The sequence below is a fragment of the Pteropus vampyrus genome, unplaced genomic scaffold (assembly GCF_000151845.1).
Source record: "Pteropus vampyrus isolate Shadow unplaced genomic scaffold, Pvam_2.0 Scaffold191, whole genome shotgun sequence".
Lineage (NCBI taxonomy): Eukaryota > Metazoa > Chordata > Mammalia > Chiroptera > Pteropodidae > Pteropus > Pteropus vampyrus.
In genome coordinates, this window is record NW_011888972.1 from 757564 (window position 1) to 776664 (window position 19101).

General features: G+C 44.8%; 1 protein-coding gene across 1 annotated transcript in view; it reads right to left on the minus strand.

Annotated features, from left to right (window-relative positions):
- KIF4A (kinesin family member 4A) overlaps positions 1–19101 on the minus strand; it is a 94216-nt gene that overhangs the window by 38060 nt on the left and 37055 nt on the right. Inside the window, exons 8-13 of the mRNA XM_023537448.1 lie at positions 16313–16429; positions 15519–15694; positions 11606–11667; positions 4644–4776; positions 2925–2983; positions 2705–2810 (exon numbers count right to left, since the gene is read on the minus strand). Of these exons, the coding sequence (XP_023393216.1) occupies positions 2705–2810; positions 2925–2983; positions 4644–4776; positions 11606–11667; positions 15519–15694; positions 16313–16429 (653 nt within the window). The remainder of the gene's footprint in view (positions 1–2704; positions 2811–2924; positions 2984–4643; positions 4777–11605; positions 11668–15518; positions 15695–16312; positions 16430–19101) is intronic.

Consider the following 19101-nt stretch of genomic DNA (forward strand, 5'->3'; position numbering starts at 1 on the left):
CAGGTTAATACTTAAAGGAGACATGTCGTTACTGTGGATTTACCTTTTGGCTCAATGGCTTAAGCTTTGGTGTCATGTTGTACGTAAACATGGCACGATTCTGCCTTCCTAACCCTAATGTAAATATACAACGATAAGATTTCTTTCAATCCAACAGCCTCTTTCGCCCTCATTCCAAGGGCACAACTGGGAACCTTTCGTAAGGTGAAAACACATGGCTTGCGAAGGTGATGAGCGGGGAAACGAGGCTAGGGTCCTAAGCTGAGCTACGTTAACCAGCCACACCCTCACAAATGGAATCTGCTTGGAGGCTGCAGGCAATACCATGACTGGGCGTGCAAAATGCTTTTTTATGGAACCGGTCTTGGAGGAGGGGACAGAATCGCTCGAGAAATGACTTTGTGGGAACTGAAAGGACAGCATGAATTTCCTCACAGGTAAATGCAACAAGGAGGTTTGCTTGAATTACATTTTAAAGGAATAAATGGTACAGTTTAGCACTTAAAGCCCCAGGAGGAAGATCTGGGAACAATGGTTGCCTTCATAACTAAAAAGGGGGTGTTCACCTGTCATTTAAAATAAAAACAGTTTTAATCTAGAATGAAGGGCACAGCACTTGCGTTGGAAACATTTGGCTTTCACTGTAGTGAGTCTTGATGAAAGCCACGGGATACGCTGTTGTATATTTCCAAAGAAACGCATAGCTGGGAGGGTCTCCCGACAATGCATGTGAACAACTCTGATTCAGGGGTGCGGCAGGAGCCGTGGTAAAAGGCTCTGTTCTAACTGTGACAGTGAATAGAAGCCAGGGGCTTTATCAGCTTGCGGCAACCTTTCGCACCCTCCCGCTGCACGTGCCAAGTGATTTTTAGTGGCGGACACAGCGATTCCAGAGAGTTGCTCCGAGCCAGCCACCAGCGGCAACCTCCCGTGTGGCGCACCTGGCAGCAGCCACGTTGCTAGATGCTCACCGAGGGTCTGCCTTCTCTTATTTTATGAACTTGGTGCGGCGGGTTTCCTTTTTCACCTGGACCCCTGCTCTAGGCCGTCCTTTCCTCTTTGTGCGGTAAACTCATCCATGTTTTAGGCCCCGTGTTTTTCCACGCTGCCTCCCTAAATTCTCTAGGCAGTTCCTCGCCCCTTCCTTTGTGCTCCCAACGCCCTTTGCTCATGTCGCTGAGGTATGAGGAACAGAGCAGGCGTGAGAGGGGGTTACTAGTTTTTCTGGCCTCCTTTCTCTTCCCCCTCCTTCTCCACCGAGGTCTCCCACCAGCTGTGAACCATGAGCAACTGACTAACTACAAGGCTTGCGAGAGGAGCTCTTGAAAATAACTGGACAGCTACCCGGATGGGACTGCTCTGCTGTTCTTCAGCTCGAGCCATGAAAACCGTAACGGCCTCCAGCCAAAAGTATCACATCCATCAACACTGAAAACTGCTACCTGAGCCAAAGTGCAGGTAACTCCCGGCGTCGAAGCAGGACCAGAGTATGACAGGTGCTCCCTGGGTGCATCGGCTGAGCGATGCCTGTGATCTCTATCTGAGTCACTTAGATTTTTTCTTTTGATATAAAGCCAGTGCCTAGCAAGGGTACACGGCTAGGGGGGTGGCAGAGTTGGCTTCAAACCAGGGTCTGTCTGGCTCTGGAGCCCAGGCTCTCTATTCCTGTGGCCTGTTTGTTGGATAAATGAACTGTCGGCGTGAACTGCTTGCGATAGTTTTGTGCAGTACTACTTAAACTAAAGCATTGCTGTCTAGTCTTTTGGGATTTACTCATTTAATTTCCAGGAACTGGCCATCCTGACCCTTGCCCCCTCCCCATAATACTGTATAATATTTTGTTCATTGACTCTTTAGAGTCAAATTTACGTGTGGATGGTTTTATAATGTCCTTCTGACAACCCTAAAAAAAAAAACACTGGGCAAGACCTGGGGTGGAGACTCGCTGTTCTGGTGACATTAAAACCTCTGACCGAGAGCTAGGAATTGCCAGCAGGCATTTCCATACACATTATTGACTCGGAATAATAAGCAAGAGGGTGTAACCCCTTAACGAACCAAGACCCCTTAATAGAATATGATTTCGATGAAAAAAGCATACATGCCTAAGGACTAAGATGGAGAAGAAACACCAAAAAGAAGAAGAGCTTCTCTGGGTGGTGAAATTATAAGATTTTTTCTTCTGGGGGCAAAAAGACAAATACCACCCCCCCCTCCCCTTTCCCCAAAACAACCCACCCGCACCTACTATAATAGTTCTAAAAATAAATAAAAAGGGGGAACTTAGAGCAGAATGATCATTCGAACGAATTTATTACTGGTTATAAAAGGGAGCTACGGTATGTTGCGGTTGTTCTAAGCTATTCGTCAGAAGCTAGCTTATTTAGAATCGGGGCCTCTGATCGAGTTAGCCTCCACTGAAAGGACAGCGAATCAATGACCGCGGCTCGTGCCACCCAGGAAGTTTTGCACTGCTATGTTGCTGCTTCCGGTATTTGATTAGAATGCTGAAATATTAATGTGCCATTGCTTATGTAACCTACGAGTGTTTGATGATTTTGCCAATTCCGAGATGCATGATCTCTGCTCTCAGCTCACGATTCATTTGTTTTGGCGAAAGGCACAGAGTGAGACGTGTTTCTATGCACCGGGAGAAACCGATGAAAGCGATGTGCCTATTTCCCACGGTCCCTACTTGGCTTACCGATATCTGGGTAATCACTTGCTGGAGGTTACGAATTATTTCTACATTTTCTTTTAATTCCTCATCCTCCAAAGTCTCCACTAGCTTTCGAAGATCCACTTTGCAGCTGAAAATTCAAGCGAAGGATCGCAAGGGTTAATCGCGGCGCAAAGGCCGGAGGACCTACGGGCAGAGACTGGGGCGGCACGGGTCGGTGACGGGCATGGGGAAGGAGACTCACGCCGCATGCTGCCTGAGCTCTTCGAGCTTGGCGTTCAGTTTTTCGTTCGCTTGTTCTGTCTGCAACAAAGACCCAGGAGATAATCAGTGGCAGTGCCTGACAGCCTCGCCTAATTACGCCCTCCCTCCTGTCTCCATGGATTAAAACCTAGGTACACAGGCTGCCTCCTTTGCTGTAATAGAGGATTTAGTGGGCTTTCGTTACTTAGTGAGAAATATGTTTTTTTTTTAAACAGCCATGGAAATCAGCCCTTCAGTCAACATGAGCTACTAAAAATAGCACCCAAGCAGCTGGGTCTCAGGCTTGCCGTGAAGCTCGACCGTGGGGTGGGGCGTGAGGCCTCAGTTCCATACAGAACATTGCGACTGGGGGGGAAAAAGCAATACTTCCCGGCATGCCAGCCCCTGCTGTTTGCAAAAAAAAAACAAACCCCACTTACTTTAAACTGCCTCCTACACGATACTGGTGCCCGGCTCCAGCATCGGGGCATTTCACACATGAAAGGGCCCCACACTGAATATGCGCTGAGTTGTTTTCAAGTTACACTATCTGATATGGTGGGCTAGTTTTAGCAAAAGAAAGTAAAGAAAGGGGTGGTGGACACAAGAACGATGGCAGAGAAGAAGGAGCGGAGGCAGCTACGTTTTAGAGGGGTGACTGATGGCTTCCATTTGATTTCGCTCAGTATCTGTAACATGCTAGATGCTGCAATAGATTTGGGAAGGACAGTTTACAGAGGCCAAAAAACGTGTGCTTATTATGAAGTTCTGGTAGGACATCAAACAGGAAGCTGATTGGGCGGCCATTGTCACGACCTTAGAAAGGTCAGGTGGGTACGTGGCTGGAACAGCAAGCACTGTTGGCTACGTCCGTCACGCTCTCATACACGTGAGACACAGCTTCGAGTTACTCCACAGGCATGAAATGCAGCACAGTGGCAGAAAACGGCAATACACATCCCGTGGACCCCATCTGCACCCTTGAGCTAGTCATGGGCAATACAGTGGGGGTGGGACCGCGCCCCCTTTAAAGGAGTCTTTAAGCAGCTTCGCCTGCCCTTCCTCGACGAGAGGGCACAACGAGGCATGAACGCGGAGGAATTACAGATGTCCAATTACGTTTTGGTGGAAGCTCATTTTCGCTTCTGGCAATAGTTCTGTTGTCGCGGACCGAGCTGGATTTAGACTAGCGGAGAAACGTCAGCGACAGCCGGCGTGCGCTGACCCGGATGTTACTACCACACAGGCAGGAGGGTCCAGAACCGGTGTGATCGGTTACATAGCGATCCACTATTTGGAAATTAACCACAGGTGAAAGGATTCCAGTTTACTTCCCAGCTCTTATGTCACCACGGCAGTTTTTAGGATGGGATATGAAATGTGACAGTGTTAGGGGAAGAGACAGAGAGGAACAAAGAGAGATAGAGGGACAGTTACTTGGTATTATGGGTAAAGATCGGGCAGGAATTAAGGTGACAGAGGGACCTGGTTCACTCTCTCCTCTCTGGTGTCGGTTCTTTGTGGTGGGTATATACGTGTTCACTGTCCAATTCTTTAAGTTTCTGTATGTTTAAATATGAGCCCACAGGTTTTCCTCCGAGGGGCTCCATGGGCCATGTGGTCATACTCATCCACTTCTCACCACATAACCTGTGTCTTGTAACGAGAAGCAAGGTAAGTGTTTCAGACACTGAAGCTACTAAACATCCCGGCGCCTCACCAGAATGATCCTCTCCAGCATCTGGGCCGTCTGGCCGGCTGCTTCGCTCAGACCACCGCTGAGTTTTTCATTCTCCTCCAGCAGGGCCCGATTCCTCTCCATCAAAGACTGGAGATTCTCTGACGGTTCCACGCTGAAACGAAGAAAGGGAAGGATTAGAAAAAAACTCCCTGATTGATAACGCCTCTAGCAAAGGTGGATAGAAATATATCCCATAGGCCTCTTGGGGCGTGGTTTAAAATCACCCCCTAGGTCTGGAAAAAGTACGTCAGGGCCACATATGGTCGCCATAGGAACGGCTGACCTCAGTTTAGGATCTTTCTGTCTGTGGCGCGTAGGTAAGAAGTGACAGCTGACTGCAGCTGAGGCACGTGTTCCCTTCCTCCCCTTCCCACTCTCCATCCCTGATTAAAGATTACGGATGTAGGGAGAGAAAAGGTTCAGAGGGGGTGGCGGCGACACTGCTCAGGGTCTAAATTTAATCTCATCAACAGAAGTCGACCTAGTTAATGTAAAGTTTGGGGAAATAGAATTTAAAGAAGTCACACAGTTGAAACAATGACCAGTGGCCACTAAGAGCATATCTCACAATTCTCTATAAATCAGGGCTCCCTTCTAAGTGCTTGCCTCGCTTCGAACTGATGACCCAGAGCCTCCTGTCCATCTGTCCATCAATTTTAAATTGCTTAGAGTGGGTGGTGGCAACGATGCTGTCGATTTCAAATACGAGCGGAAGGGACAGGAATAGCTTGAAGGATACATGTAGATAAGAACCTTTGGAATTTATGCAGATGACTTGATATCAGTCCCAGACTAATAAAGCGGACCAATCAGAAGTACGGTTTTGGTCCTGTGTTGTTGTTTTTGTAATCCGCTGGGATCAATTGTCCAAAAGACCTCAAAATAGGACTGGTGAAAAAAAAAAAGATCAAAAGAAATATGAAGATTTGGTCTGAAGGAGACGGAGGGAAAATGAATAGTTGTCAAGGCAATAGTAAAGAGAAAAAAGATAGGAAACAGCTGTTCTCAGTCTCCATGAAGGATGGAAAGGAATTTCAGGGGGCAGATGTCCTCTCACCCGGCTTCAAACCCCCATGAATTCTCACGGAAGATCTTAGCACGCTCTTTATCAGAAAGTTCATAGTGAGGCACCCCAGAAGGTCTCATGTTGCACTGCTGAGAATTTACGAAGACTCTCGCGAAGGAATGTTCAATTAAAATGTGGATCACGAAAATAAACTACCAGTAAATTTCGTGTTAGAGTGCTGATATTTCCTTGTTTCCTTACTGTTATTAAACTGAAAACTTGCATGCATCGTTCATGAAAGTTGACAAGCTCCAAAGTAATGATGCTTTTTCAAATTCAAGTATAGTTGACATACAATATTATATCAGTTTCAGGTGTATAACGTAGTGATTCGATGTTTATATAGCTTACAAAGCGATCGCCACGATAAGTCTAGTAACCATGTGCCACCACACAAGTTTGTGATATTACTGGCTGTATTCCCTGTACTGTACATTACATCCCTGTCACTTATTTATTTTATAAGTGGAAGTTTGTACTTAATACCCTTCACCCTTTTTTGCCCATCCCTTCACCCCCAAAGTCATACTTTGAACTCAATAGTTTCCCCCCCGCCTAAAATTTCCAAGGTTTCCCCAAATGGGAAAAAATACAATGGCAAATCAATGTTCGCTCTTTCCCATGCTATGTAATTGCCAACGCTCGGAAGCGAGTGAGCTGAGCAGGTGCAAACTGACGAACGCTTCAGAGCATCACACAAAAGCTTTAATGATATGCATTTGGAAAGAAAAGAATATATCCCAAATACGAAAAGCAAAAAAAAAAAAAAAGAAAAAAGAAAATCATGTACATAAACTGTACATTTTGTAAAAAGCCTCATGAAATGTCTCTAAAAAATAAATATACATTTGTGAGGGAAAAAATGTAGCATCTTTATTTCTCTGTAAAACGTTGACCAATTGAGTTCAATTGTTCGATTCATCAACTCTTTCTTCGAATCCATTACTGGTGCAGCTGAAACTATATCCTATGGAACATTCTAGGTAGCTGCAAGTATGGAACGGTTTTCATTAGTCTCGTCTTTCACGAAACAGGTCTGTGCTAAATTGAAAGGAAAAGAAGCTGGCCAATTGCTTCTAACTGGGTATTCTAGAATAGGTCTTTAAGAGACCTTTTCCCTCGATTTCTTTATCCAGCATTCTTAAAATATTATCAGGACACCAAGATTAAGTAACCCAAAGCGGAATATTTACAAAGAGAAGGGTGATCGTCTTTGGGTGACGAAATTATGGCGATTCTAAGATTTTTTAAAATGCTTTTCTAAATGTCTTACAAGAAGCATTGTATCACTTTTATAATAAAAAAATGATTAAGAGTTATTGCAAATAAGAGTTACTGCAAATAAAGAAAATAGACTCACGCCATACATGAGAATAAACTCCAAATGAAAAATAAAATGTAAAAAACAAAATGTAAGGACTGGAAGAAAACATGGGCAAATTCCTCTGCAGCCTCGGTGTAGGGAAAGGCTTTCCGCCCAGGAATCAAAGTCCAGAGCATGAGGGGAATGTAAATAGTGTCGCCACTTTGGAAAACACTTGGGCGGTTTCTTAAAAAATTAAACATGCAACGAGCCATTCCAATTCTAGGTGTCTACCCAATAAAAAAACATACGTCCATGCGAAAACTTGCAGGTGAGTATTCACAGCAGCATGATACATAAGAGCCAAAAAGTTGAAACAACCCCCAAATCCGTCAGCTGGTGAATGGGTAGACAAACGTGGTCTAGCCAGACAATGAAACACGATTCAGCAATAAAAAGGAACAGAGCACCGACACATGCTACGACATGGATGAATTACAAAAACATTATAGGTGAAAGAGGCCAGACGCAGAGGTCACGTACTATGTGATTCCACGTACATGATTCGTCCCCTGTGGGTGTATCTGGAGAGACAGAGAGCAGATTAGTGGTTGCCTGGGGCTGGGAGTGGGAATAGGAAAATGGGTGCGAGGGATCTTTCTGGGGTGACGAAAAGGTTCTAAAATCGGATTGTGGTGACAGTTGTACAATCCTGTAAATTTACTAAAAAACACTGAATTGCACACTTAAAATGAGTGAATTTTAAGGTATATAAATGGTATCTCAATAAATTTGCTCAAAAGTCGAGGCAATAAAGAGATGATGGGTAATCTTTCTAGTACATAAAGAATAAAATTTTTGGCATGACAAAGAAACATCGTAAATACAGTAAAAGAGAACAGACTAGGAGAAAATATTTGTAACACCACAGACAAACGACTGTATCACTAATATATAAAGAACTGTTAAAAATAAGGGCCCAAATTAGGGTGGCTATTATTAAAAGAAAACAAAACCAGAAAGTAAGTGCTGGCGAGGATGTGGAGAAACGGGAACCCTTGTGCACTGCTGTTGGGAATGAATGCAAAATGGTGCGGCCGCTTTGGCAAACAGCGTGGCGGCTTAATTTAAAATTCGTAAATAGAATTGCTTTACGATCCAGCTATTCCACTTCGGGGTACATATCCAGAGGAAATGAAGGCACGGTCTTAAAGAGATGGCTGCACACCCGTGTTCATCGCAGCATTATTCACAATTGCCAAAAGGTGGAAGCGACCTAAGTGTGTACTGACAAATGAATAGATACACGACATGTGATGTGGATGGATGGATGGATGGATGGATGGATGGATAGATAGATACAATGTAATATTATCGAGCCTTTAAAAGTTAGGAAATTCTGACACGTGCTATGACATGAAACTCGAAGACGCTGTGCTAAGTGAAACAAGACAGTCACCAAAGAACAAATAGTGCGTGATTCCTCCTTATGAGGTGCTTAGAGTAATCAAATGAAAGTAGAATGGTGGCTGCCAGGGGCTGGGGCGAGGGGGAAACGGGCAGTTACTGATAAGTGGGTACAGAGTTTCAGTTTTGCGAGACGAAAACGGTTTTGGGGATGAACAGCGGTGATGGCCGCACGACACTGTGAATGTACTTAAAGCCGTGGAACCGTATATTTTAAAATGGTTAAAATGGTAAATTTTATGTTTTCTATATTTTCCCAGAATTTTTTTTAACAGGGCCAGAGGTTCAAAAACCTGATAGAAAAACAGGACACATGAATAGACAATTCACCAGCAAAAGAGATGAAAATGGCCCCGGAATATGAAAAAATGCTCACAGCCACTCATAATTTAAAAAATACAAATGCAAACAACCCTGAAATAGTATTGCTCACCTATCAGACCGGCAAAAATTGAGACAGTACAACGCGTTCCACTGGGAGGCTGCGGGGACAGCTCTCCCTTACGCTGCCGCCGGGAATGCAGATGGGACGGGCCTCCTGGAGGGGGTGCGGCGACATCCCACAAAACCACACGTGCACTTACCTTTTGGCCCAACGGTCCCTTTTCTAGAAATCTACCCTGAAGAGAGATCAGTAACAACACGCAAAAAGGACACACAAGGTCGCTCGCTGCAGCGTGTTGCAAACGGCCTGAACTCCGCAGGAGAGAGGTCGAATTCATACGCATGGCACAAGGGGCAGCCGTAACAAACGAGGAAGACCTCTAGAAAGGGATGCACAACGATTTCCACGAAATACGGAAAAAAGCCAAGCCACAAACAGTATCTGCGGTATATGACCATTCACAGGAGAAAGGAGGAGCTACGGATACACAGCTATCTGCTCATTCGTACAAAACCGATACAGGAAGGCTGAACCGGAAACCGGAGAGATGGGCTAGATGCGGGGGCGGGAGGGTAGTGATGGAAGAAGGGCAGCAGGGGCGAATGATAGTTCTCTGTGTATGTATATTTTTTCCTTTAAAAAAAACACTGTGGTAAAAAACATATAACATAAAAGTGACCACCTTAGCCGTTTTGAAACGCACAGCTCGGTAGTGTCGAGTATATTCACACTGTCGTGCGGCGGGTGTCTAGAACGACGCCCCCCACACCCCAGAGTATTCTTTTAGTTTTCTGCCATTGTTTTGATTTATAGAATGCTCTTAACCTTCGCCTATATGCGCATAGGCTCTCACCTATATATTCTTCTAGTTTCTTCTGGGTTTTTTTCTTTTTTTTTTAAAAAAAATGTGGTAAAGAACACATAACTTACAATTTACCATCTTAACCATTTTTAAGTGCACGGTTGGGTAGTGTCAAGTACATTTACGATGTTTTATGAAACAGATCTGCAGAACTTTTTCAAATCGTAAAACTGAAATTCTATAACCATTAAACAACAACTCCCCTTGCATCCCTTCCCCCAGCCCCTGGTAACCAGCATTCTACGGTCTGTTTCTATGAATTCAACTACTTTAGATACCTCACATAAGTGGAATCATACAGCGTTTCTCTTTTTGCGACTGGCCTATTTCACTTAGCAGAATGTCCTCGAGGTCCATCCATGTTGTAATATGTGATAGGATCTCCCTCCTTTTCAAGGCTGAATAATATTCCATTGTGTGAATATACATTTTGTTTATCCATTTGTCTACTGATGGACATGTGTGTGGCCGCTGTGAATAGTGCTGCTATGAACATGAGTATGTAAATATCTTCAAGACCCTACTTTCAATTCTTTCAGATGTATACCCAGAAGAGGGAAAGCTGCATAATATGGCATTTCTATTTTTAATTTTTTGAGGACACTCCATACTGTTTTCCATAACAGTTATAGCATTGTACAATCCCTCCACCAGCGCACAAGGATTTTAATTTCTCCACATCCTCCTCACATCCTTGCCAACATTTGTTATTTCCTGTTTTTTTTTTTTTTTTTAATATACTGGTCATCCTAAGGGGTGTTCGGTGATATTTCATTGTGGTTCTGATTTATGTTCCTCTGCTCCGAGGATATCTTTTTGTATAACTGACTCTTATACCATCATAATATTTCACATACCCATCACGTACCCAAAATAGAAACAAACAACTAAAACCAGGGAAGATGTAGGGGAAACCCAAAACGGAATACAATGACTGCGGGAAATAGTATCTTGCCTGGATATTGTGAACCTAAAGACAAAAAGAAATGTACGAAATGCTGTAATGTAGTTCATGAAAGTGTTTCTCATAAGAGTATGGGCCAGCAATTCTGAAACTGTGTGTATACTGGAACTGAAAAAGAAAGTAAATAGATTGCAAATTTCTGTTAGAGAAAGAAGTTAAAAATAAGGAGAGGAAGGCTAAAATGAATGCTGTAGTGTTGGACTGGAATCACAGGTATCGGTATAAAATTATGGTTTTTAATATGTACACAGATATAGAAACATAGGTATGAGTGTATGTGTGGGTTACTATACATTCAGATACTTCCTAGCGCTGCTCACTGAGAGGACCCAGAGGCAGTGACAGCCCAGTACCAATATATAAATAAATAAAAACACAACGCAGGCTCCTTAGAAATACGGTAGACTCCAGAACTGGGGTGGAGAAAACACAAGATGGGTGTGGAACATCTTGTGGAAATGCTCAAAAAGTTGAGGGTGTGTCAAGGAACACAAGAGCCACCCGGAAAGGGGATCCTAGTGGACAAAGCAGGAACGATTTGCGCAATAAAACAAACAATGATAGCACTGGATGTTAATCCATAGAATAAAATAAATATCCATGAGTCTATAGGGATAAAAACAAAACATCAAATAAATAAATGGGGAAGAAGAGACAGCTCTTCCTCATAGCGAAATTCTAATTAATAAGCTTCTGAGGGCAGAACTCATGTTCTTCGTATTACATCGGCTGCTTCGAAGCTAACTAGCCAAGTCCTACATAGCCAGCGAGTTTGGTGAGATGCCTACGCTTGACACCGAGCACTACCAGAAGCTCTAGCAGATCAGGGGCAAACAACCATCAGGAGAAATAGCCTCTATTGGAATATACACTTAAAATCGATCTAGGCCTTACTTTATAGATCCGGGCAAGGTACCTCCATGGGCTTGTAGCAACAGGACCTGTAGCTGTTGTACCTGGGAAATGCAAAAAAAAAAAAAAGTCATTAATCAAAATCTACTTATCCCTTTATCAGTGAAATTACTACAACTGGCAGTAATTTCACTCAATACCTATGAAATTTAAGGCATATCTTAGGTATTACAGAAAGCATCATGGTTAACGATTCAAACATAAGAGGATGATCGGCATTACACGAATAACTAGGACTGAGAAGATGAATTGTCCCTTTCGCCTAAGCATCTTAATGAGTTTTTATTGAGCATCTATTTTTTAAAAAGAATCAAACTCAGCCCTGGGCTAGGCAATGTAGGGAGACTGTGAGAATAAACTCTTGCGGCTTATTTTCAGGTTTACAATCCATCTAGTTGACGCAGACAAGTCTAAGGCCTGAAATAGTAGGAAATAATACAAGACAGAAGATGCTAAGTCATCGAGTATAGGTAAGTGCTTTAGGGTTCAGAGAAGCAGCACATTAATGAAATTCCGAAACAGCCCGAAGGAGGCTTCATCGGGATGGATCTTAAGGCAGAGCGCATACGCAATTGTCCTCTCCCGTTCCCCCCATGACAAAAGAGGGGCTGTCTGTCATGCCTCCCGCAACCCGTCTCCTCACTTGTGCTTTGGATCCCAAGTCTTCCTGCCTCCCAATGAATCTTACTGTATTTGTTACCCCTTCTCTCTTCTATGTCTTCGACCTCTCCCTTTCTATAGGATCCCTCCCATTAAGATGAAAACATATTCAAGTCTCTCCCATCTTAAAACAAAAGCGCCCTTCCCAGTATGACTTCCTGCCTCTTTTGGCCTGTTTCTCTCCTTCGGAGTTTGAGAGAGCAGCCTACACGTGCTGCCTCCTTTCCCTTCGCTTACCTCTCTCGCTTGCTTCTCGACCTCAACACTGATTTCTGCCCACAGCATTCCACTGAAATAAGTCTTGCTGAGATCGCCGGTGATCTGCCTGTCACTACGTCCAGGGGCATTTTTCAGTCTTCATTTTACGTGACTGTGTGGTCGTATTTGGCTTAACAGACACCACACTTTCCTGCTTTTCTTTCTATCCTTCTACCTGATCTTTTAAGTGTCTTTCTTGGTTCGCCTTTGTTCCGATTGTCCTTTAAATGATAAAGGTCCTCAAAGCTCGGTCTCACTCTTCCCACGTCCCCCTCGCTCCTTAAGGTCTCATCTCTGCCTCTGGTTTCAATTGCCATCTACGAACTGGTGACTCCCCAAATTTATCCCACACACAGATCTTTCTGAATTTAAACTTTTACATGAAACTATCTACGTAATATTTCCAGGTAGTCGTCTGCCCTCCCCAGATCTGACATTTCTCCAGTAAAATCCAGGTCAGTGAAAGCGCCGGAAATCTGCGTGTCACGCCCTCATCCCCGGATCTAATGCACTGGTTGCTTCTTTTTACCGTCACCGCCACCACCACCGTAAGTCTAAGCCACCGTCGTCCCTCACTTGGATCGCTGCAGCAACTATACCCCGTTTGCACACAGCAGCCAGACCGTCTTTTAAACATGGAAATTACCAGTTACCCCCGTGCTAAAAAGCACTTTTACCGTGGTCCACGAGGCCCGCTCAGGCCTCTGCTTCTCCTCTAGTCTCAGAATGGAATCCTCTGCCCTCACCGTCTCCGCCCTAGCCACACCGGTGGCTTTGAGTTCTTCAAGGACACCACAGTCCTTCCTAACTCAGGACCTTGGTAGACTCGCTGTAACGCGCGCCCGGTGCTGCTCTAAGCGCTTTGCATGTATCATTAGCTCGCTTAACCCTCGCAAAACTCCTAGGAGGCAGAGACTATCATTATTTCCTTTTCATAGATAGGGAAAGTGAGGGACAGACATCTCGCCCAAGGCACGCAGCTGGTGAGTTACAGGGCCAGGATCTGGACCCGGCAGCCTGGCTGCGGCGTCAATGCCTAAGCACTATACTTGGCTACACGTGCTGCTGCTCCTCCCTAGAATCCTCTTCCTTCTCGGCGTAGATAGTTCCTACTCAGCCCGTCAGATCTCAGCTCAGAGGCTGCTACGTCAGGAAGCCTTCTCGGATTACACAGACAACAGGAGATGCCATGCCCCGCTTCCCCAGCTCACGATCCCAGCTTGCAAGGACGTGTTGCTGGGATGGTGTGTTGAGTTTTGTCTCTTCCACTAGGTGATACGTTCCGCAAAGGCGGAAATCGTGTCTGCTTTGCTCGGCACTGTATCCCAGCATCGTACCCGACACATAATTGCGCTGGATAAATATCTATTGTTGGAACGAATGAACGAATAAATGACTAGGGAAAAGAGCATTTTGGGCAAGAGGAATCCACATGGAAGGAAACAGAGGGCCAGAACTGAGTATGGCATGTTGTAATTGAGAAGATACTCTGAACAGGTAAATTGCTTGTATTTTCTATAGTGAGCCCTATAAGGGGGAGGGAAGAAAGAGATGAACTAAATAGTAGTTACTGTGACTGAGGATGGCCAGACAAGGGGTGAGCGCTGGACAGGCGGGAAACACCAGATTCCCAGTGGCGGGAGCGCTAGACCTTGGGAGTTTGCATCCCCAGCCTGGATAGACCCAAACACCTGCCAAGCCGTCGCACGGCCAGTTATACGGATGCTGCCAAGAAGTCACGCTCCCACCTGGCCGCCTCTTCCCTCTGTGCGATTTCAAGTCTTCTGTGGTCTCCCCAATGTCACTGATTTGCTTGCTCATCTGAGAAGATGACCTGGCCCCCTACTCAACTGGGAGGATAAAGGTCCTCAGGGTGAAATGCCCTCGATTTCCCTTCTTCTCCTTCTAAATTCGTGTCACCGTATTCTTCCTATCCTAACCTCTGTTCTTCTAGCCTTGGTGGCAGGTGGCCCCCTCTACTGTTTAAAACGAATCCCTCAAGCACTTAGATGGCCCCTCGGCAACGGGCTCCTGTTCTCCATTTCAGCCTTTCCCAACTGGGTCCTTCACTTGTTTAATTCGCTCCCATATTTTAAACACAGACTTATATCGTCCCCTGACCCTTGACTACCTACCTCTTGTCTGTTCATCTTGCCTCCTTGAAAGAAACGCCCACCATCTTCCGCCTCCTCGTCTAGCATTCGCTGACAGCGGGCTGTCCCTTTACTTAGCAGCTCGACTTAGATGTCTCGCGGGCCCTTCGAATTCAAAATGCCCCAGACCGAGTCTTATCGTTTCCATTTTGCCACCTGACCTGGTCTGTCCTCCTGCATCCTCTGACCCAACGACTGTCACTGCTGTTTATTTGGTTGTCCAAGTAAGAAGCCAGGAACCGACCCTGACTCTCCTCTCCCGCCCTTCCACATCGAAACTGTCACCAAGTCCCCACATGTCCTGCCTCCTCGGTGGTGGTGTTTTTTCTAATCTGTCCCCTTCTCTCCATCTCTATTGCTACTGTCTTTCGTTCAGGCCACAGTCTTCACCTGGGTTATTATAACAGCCTCGTTTATTTTCCTATTTCGAGTCATGCCCACTGCTAATCCACTTTCCTTATTCTTGCTGGAGTGATGTCTCTAAAACACGCTTCTCACCATGCCACCCTCTTACTTAAAATCTTTCCATGGCTCCCCGTATTTTTGGGTTGAATTCCAAAATCTTCAACAAGCCATATGAGGACTTCAAGGATCTGATTTCCCGCCTTGCCTCTCGCTGCTCACTACTTCTTTACCAGTGATATCCCCTGTCTTAAATATATCAACAAACATGTGAACAGGAGTTATTTTAAGATGTCCCCAAACTAACATAATGCTTAACCAAGATGTCCAAACTTCCGGAAGGGGAGCGGCTGGGAGGAGAAGCCCTACCATTTCGCGCACGTCCCTGTATCGTTTCTCGTCAGAGTTCGAGCCCCTTATACCTGCTGCTTCAGGTGGTTAAGTTCGGCTGTCTGGGGATCGATGTTAACGATAGGTTTGTTCTTGATTTTTCTTGCTCTGTCAGCATAGCGAAGGGTATTCAATGTTTCCTCTAGATTGGAGTCAGCAGGGCTCACGCAGGCTATCATAAGGGTATGGCTATTGCCTCCTAGAGAATCTGAAAAAGAACAATGGAAGGAAATGAAATCAAATGAGTAGGATGCCGGCAGAGCTGCCTATGCGGCCTGGCGACTTCAAACTCAGAGCCGTATGAAAAAAGAATTCTCGAGTAGCTACAAATTTCCTACTTGTGACGATACAAAAACATACACATTTTTGATGTATAAAATAATAGTGTAGAATCCTATTGCAAGCGTGTGTCTTTATTCTCGAGAGAGACTGATTGCAGCAGTTAATCAGCTTAAAACGACTGGAGCCAAGTAAATTAGGAGACACCGCCAGGATTAAGCATCCCTAGGACGCCCCCTCCAGGTAGATTTGAACTCTTCAGGGAATTCTGCTTATCAGCACTAACAAAGGCAAAGTAACCAAGTTCATTTTCAGGTACAAAGTTCTAAGTACAGCTGGCATTCTCCAGATTCCTTGGCTCTCGAAGCCATATATGAAGACATCTTTCTATTATCTTACAAGCTTGCATGCCAACAGGCCTCTCTCCTATTTATCAAGTAGACAGCTCTGTATGCGATAGTCCAAAAATCTGACTTTTTACCTGTTCCATTACTGCTTTCTCGGCACTACCATTGTGAGTCCCTCCCTCTTGTTTTTAGAGGCTTACCTTGAAGCAGTCGAGTCAACTTGGAATCTCTGTAGGGCACAAAGCCACCCTTTTTGTCATCTCCAAGAGCACTGATTACATTTCCCAAGCACAGGAGGCCTCGGTTAATATTAATACCTAACAGTGGGAAACAAAATTTAAATTGCTTGGTAAAGCACCTAACATGTTACGTACGTTTATCCCGGGAAAGGTCCAAGAAAGAGCCCATAGAAATAGTTACACATCAATCTTAAGGACACTTCTTAATCCTGTTCCCTTCTCTGAGGGTGCCTCTTGAAGCAAAGTTCAAAGGACAAAGGTCCAAACGCTGGATGTGTACGACTGGCTCTGTTGGCTCTTTCTACCGTCTCCCATGGAAACAAAGTGGACAGATGACTATCGCTATGTCAACGACCGTTGGCGTAGCTATTTACTTTTTATATCCATCATCGTGCTCAATCCTTTAATTAATGCTGCGAAATTAGATGAACGGCTATTGTTTATCATCTGCTTATCGTTACTAAAGTCCTGCAGAGGGACAATAACGATGATGCCAGAGATAAGAAACGCTCAGCTTACATAGTATTTACTATGAGCCAGATGCTGTTTTGGGTCCTTCATACGTATTAACTCATTTCATCCTCACGACAGTCCTATAAAGTATGTATAAAGTGTGATTATCCCTGTGGCGACAGATATGAGAGTTGAGGCACAAAGAGGTTAGGTAACTCGTCTAAGGTCACACGGCTAATAATAAGTGGCAGAGTCAGGATTCAAACGTAGGCAGTCCGGCCCCGAAGTCCATGGTCTTGGCCCTATGTTCTCTGGAAATGAGCTAACCTGCTCACTTCGAGGCGCCAGGTACCTCGGAAAGAGGGGAGACTGGAGGTTGAAAGGAGGGGGTTGATAGAAAATGTATAGAAAGAACTCTTGAATGCGCAAGTCTCCCCTCTAGAGCCATGAGACTATTGTGTCCCCATTGTCAACCGTTCCCAGTCTACTTAATGAGTCTTTCCGATGTCCAATCGTTAAGTGTTATTGGTATTCTCGTGGGACTGTCTCACGCTCTTTTGTTACTACATCTAGTCGTCGCTGCCTAGAAGTCCAATAAACGTGCACAGCAACGAGTCCCTACATCTGCATCTCTACCCGGACCTCTTTCCTGCTGCCCAAAGCTATACTTCAGCTGCCTGCTGAATAACCTGCATTGGCCTGTGCCTGGGTGACGCTGCATGAAAACCCCGAACGAAACAGAATCCATGTTGCAGTGTGAATCTGTGTGACTTCCATCACTGTTCCTTTTCACTCTGTCACCATCCGACCAGTTCCCCAACAAACAGCAAAGCAGAGACATCCGGGACTCTCCCTTTTTCTCGCTCCACTCATGTGAGTGTTTTCACTGAAAGCCTAGTGAATGTGCACCGTGCTCCGGGCCGTCTGCTAGGTACTAGAGACACGAAGATGAATAAGCGACAACCCCTACGCTCAAGGCGTTCATAGTCTACGGGGAGGGAGGGACACACAAACAAATAATTGCAAATACAATGTCAAAGGAAGAGATACGTATCGTAAAAATGGGTTCTCATAGGCGGGAGTGGTGGTAAAGTCTACCTGGAAAGGTAAAGGAAGGCGTCAGAGAAGAACTGAAAATTTGAGCTGAATCGTGAAGGTCAAAGGCATCGGAGGAGGGAAGGGTGAGAAGGAGGTGAGGGCACCCGGGCTGAGGAGGCCGCTCATGCCTGTGGGACAGCACTGTACATTCGGGACCTACAGGTGGCTCAACATAAATACGGAGCAAGTTGTGAGACGGAGAGTGACAAATAGTGAGGCCAGAGGACAGCTAGGAGCAGGTCATAAAGGGTATGACAGATACGTCGTGCGCAGGCATGTGTGTTTATCCCAGAGGGCAGTGGTTTTCCTATCGTGTTCCGGGGAATCCCTGTTTCTGCAATCGCAATTTGGATTTTGTTTGAAAATTATTTTTTATCGTGGTAAAATATACATAACGTAAAACTTACCATTTTAACTGTTTTTTAATTGTACAGTTCAGTGGCATTAAGTACATTCACGTTGTTGTACAACCGTCATCAGCATTTAAAAGTATTTTAACTATTTTAAAACTGCAGGTAAACGGCTCACTCCAATGTGTTATATACCAAATCTTAACACACTGGAGCCACCGACACACATCTCGTGCAGCAAGGTTTATTAACTTTTCTGCAGTCTTTAAAAATACCTACGTTATTCGTGCATATGTTTGAATGTTTTGCCAATGTGTAATTTAAGGTTGTGGCTTTGCACTAGACCTTTTCCCAGTTCACATGCTCACTCATGGAAAATTGTGCAGGTAATTATACCACGATAGCACATGAGCTTGAGTACATGAGTACAAGCTCATGTGCTATCGTGGTATAATTACCTGCACAATTTTCGCCAGAGGAAGTCACTCAGTTCACGCACTCACCATAGCATCACAGTCCGTCGTGAAGGACCCAATGGACGTGGAACTCGAGGTGTTAAGATGATACAGATTTAAAGACGGTTTCTCAATCCAAGCGTCCATGGGTGGATGAATGGCTAAAGATGTGGTGTATAATGCGATATTACACAATGTGGTGTGTGTGTGTGTGCTCTCTCTCTATATCTACGTATGTATATAGAATAGATATATATGCTCTCTATGTCTATATATATAAAATGGGATACTATCTAGCTATAAAAAAGAAGAAAGCGCTGCCTTTTGCAACATGGATAGTCCTTGAGGGCATCATGCTAAATTAGTCAGAGGATCCTGCATGCTTGCATGCTTG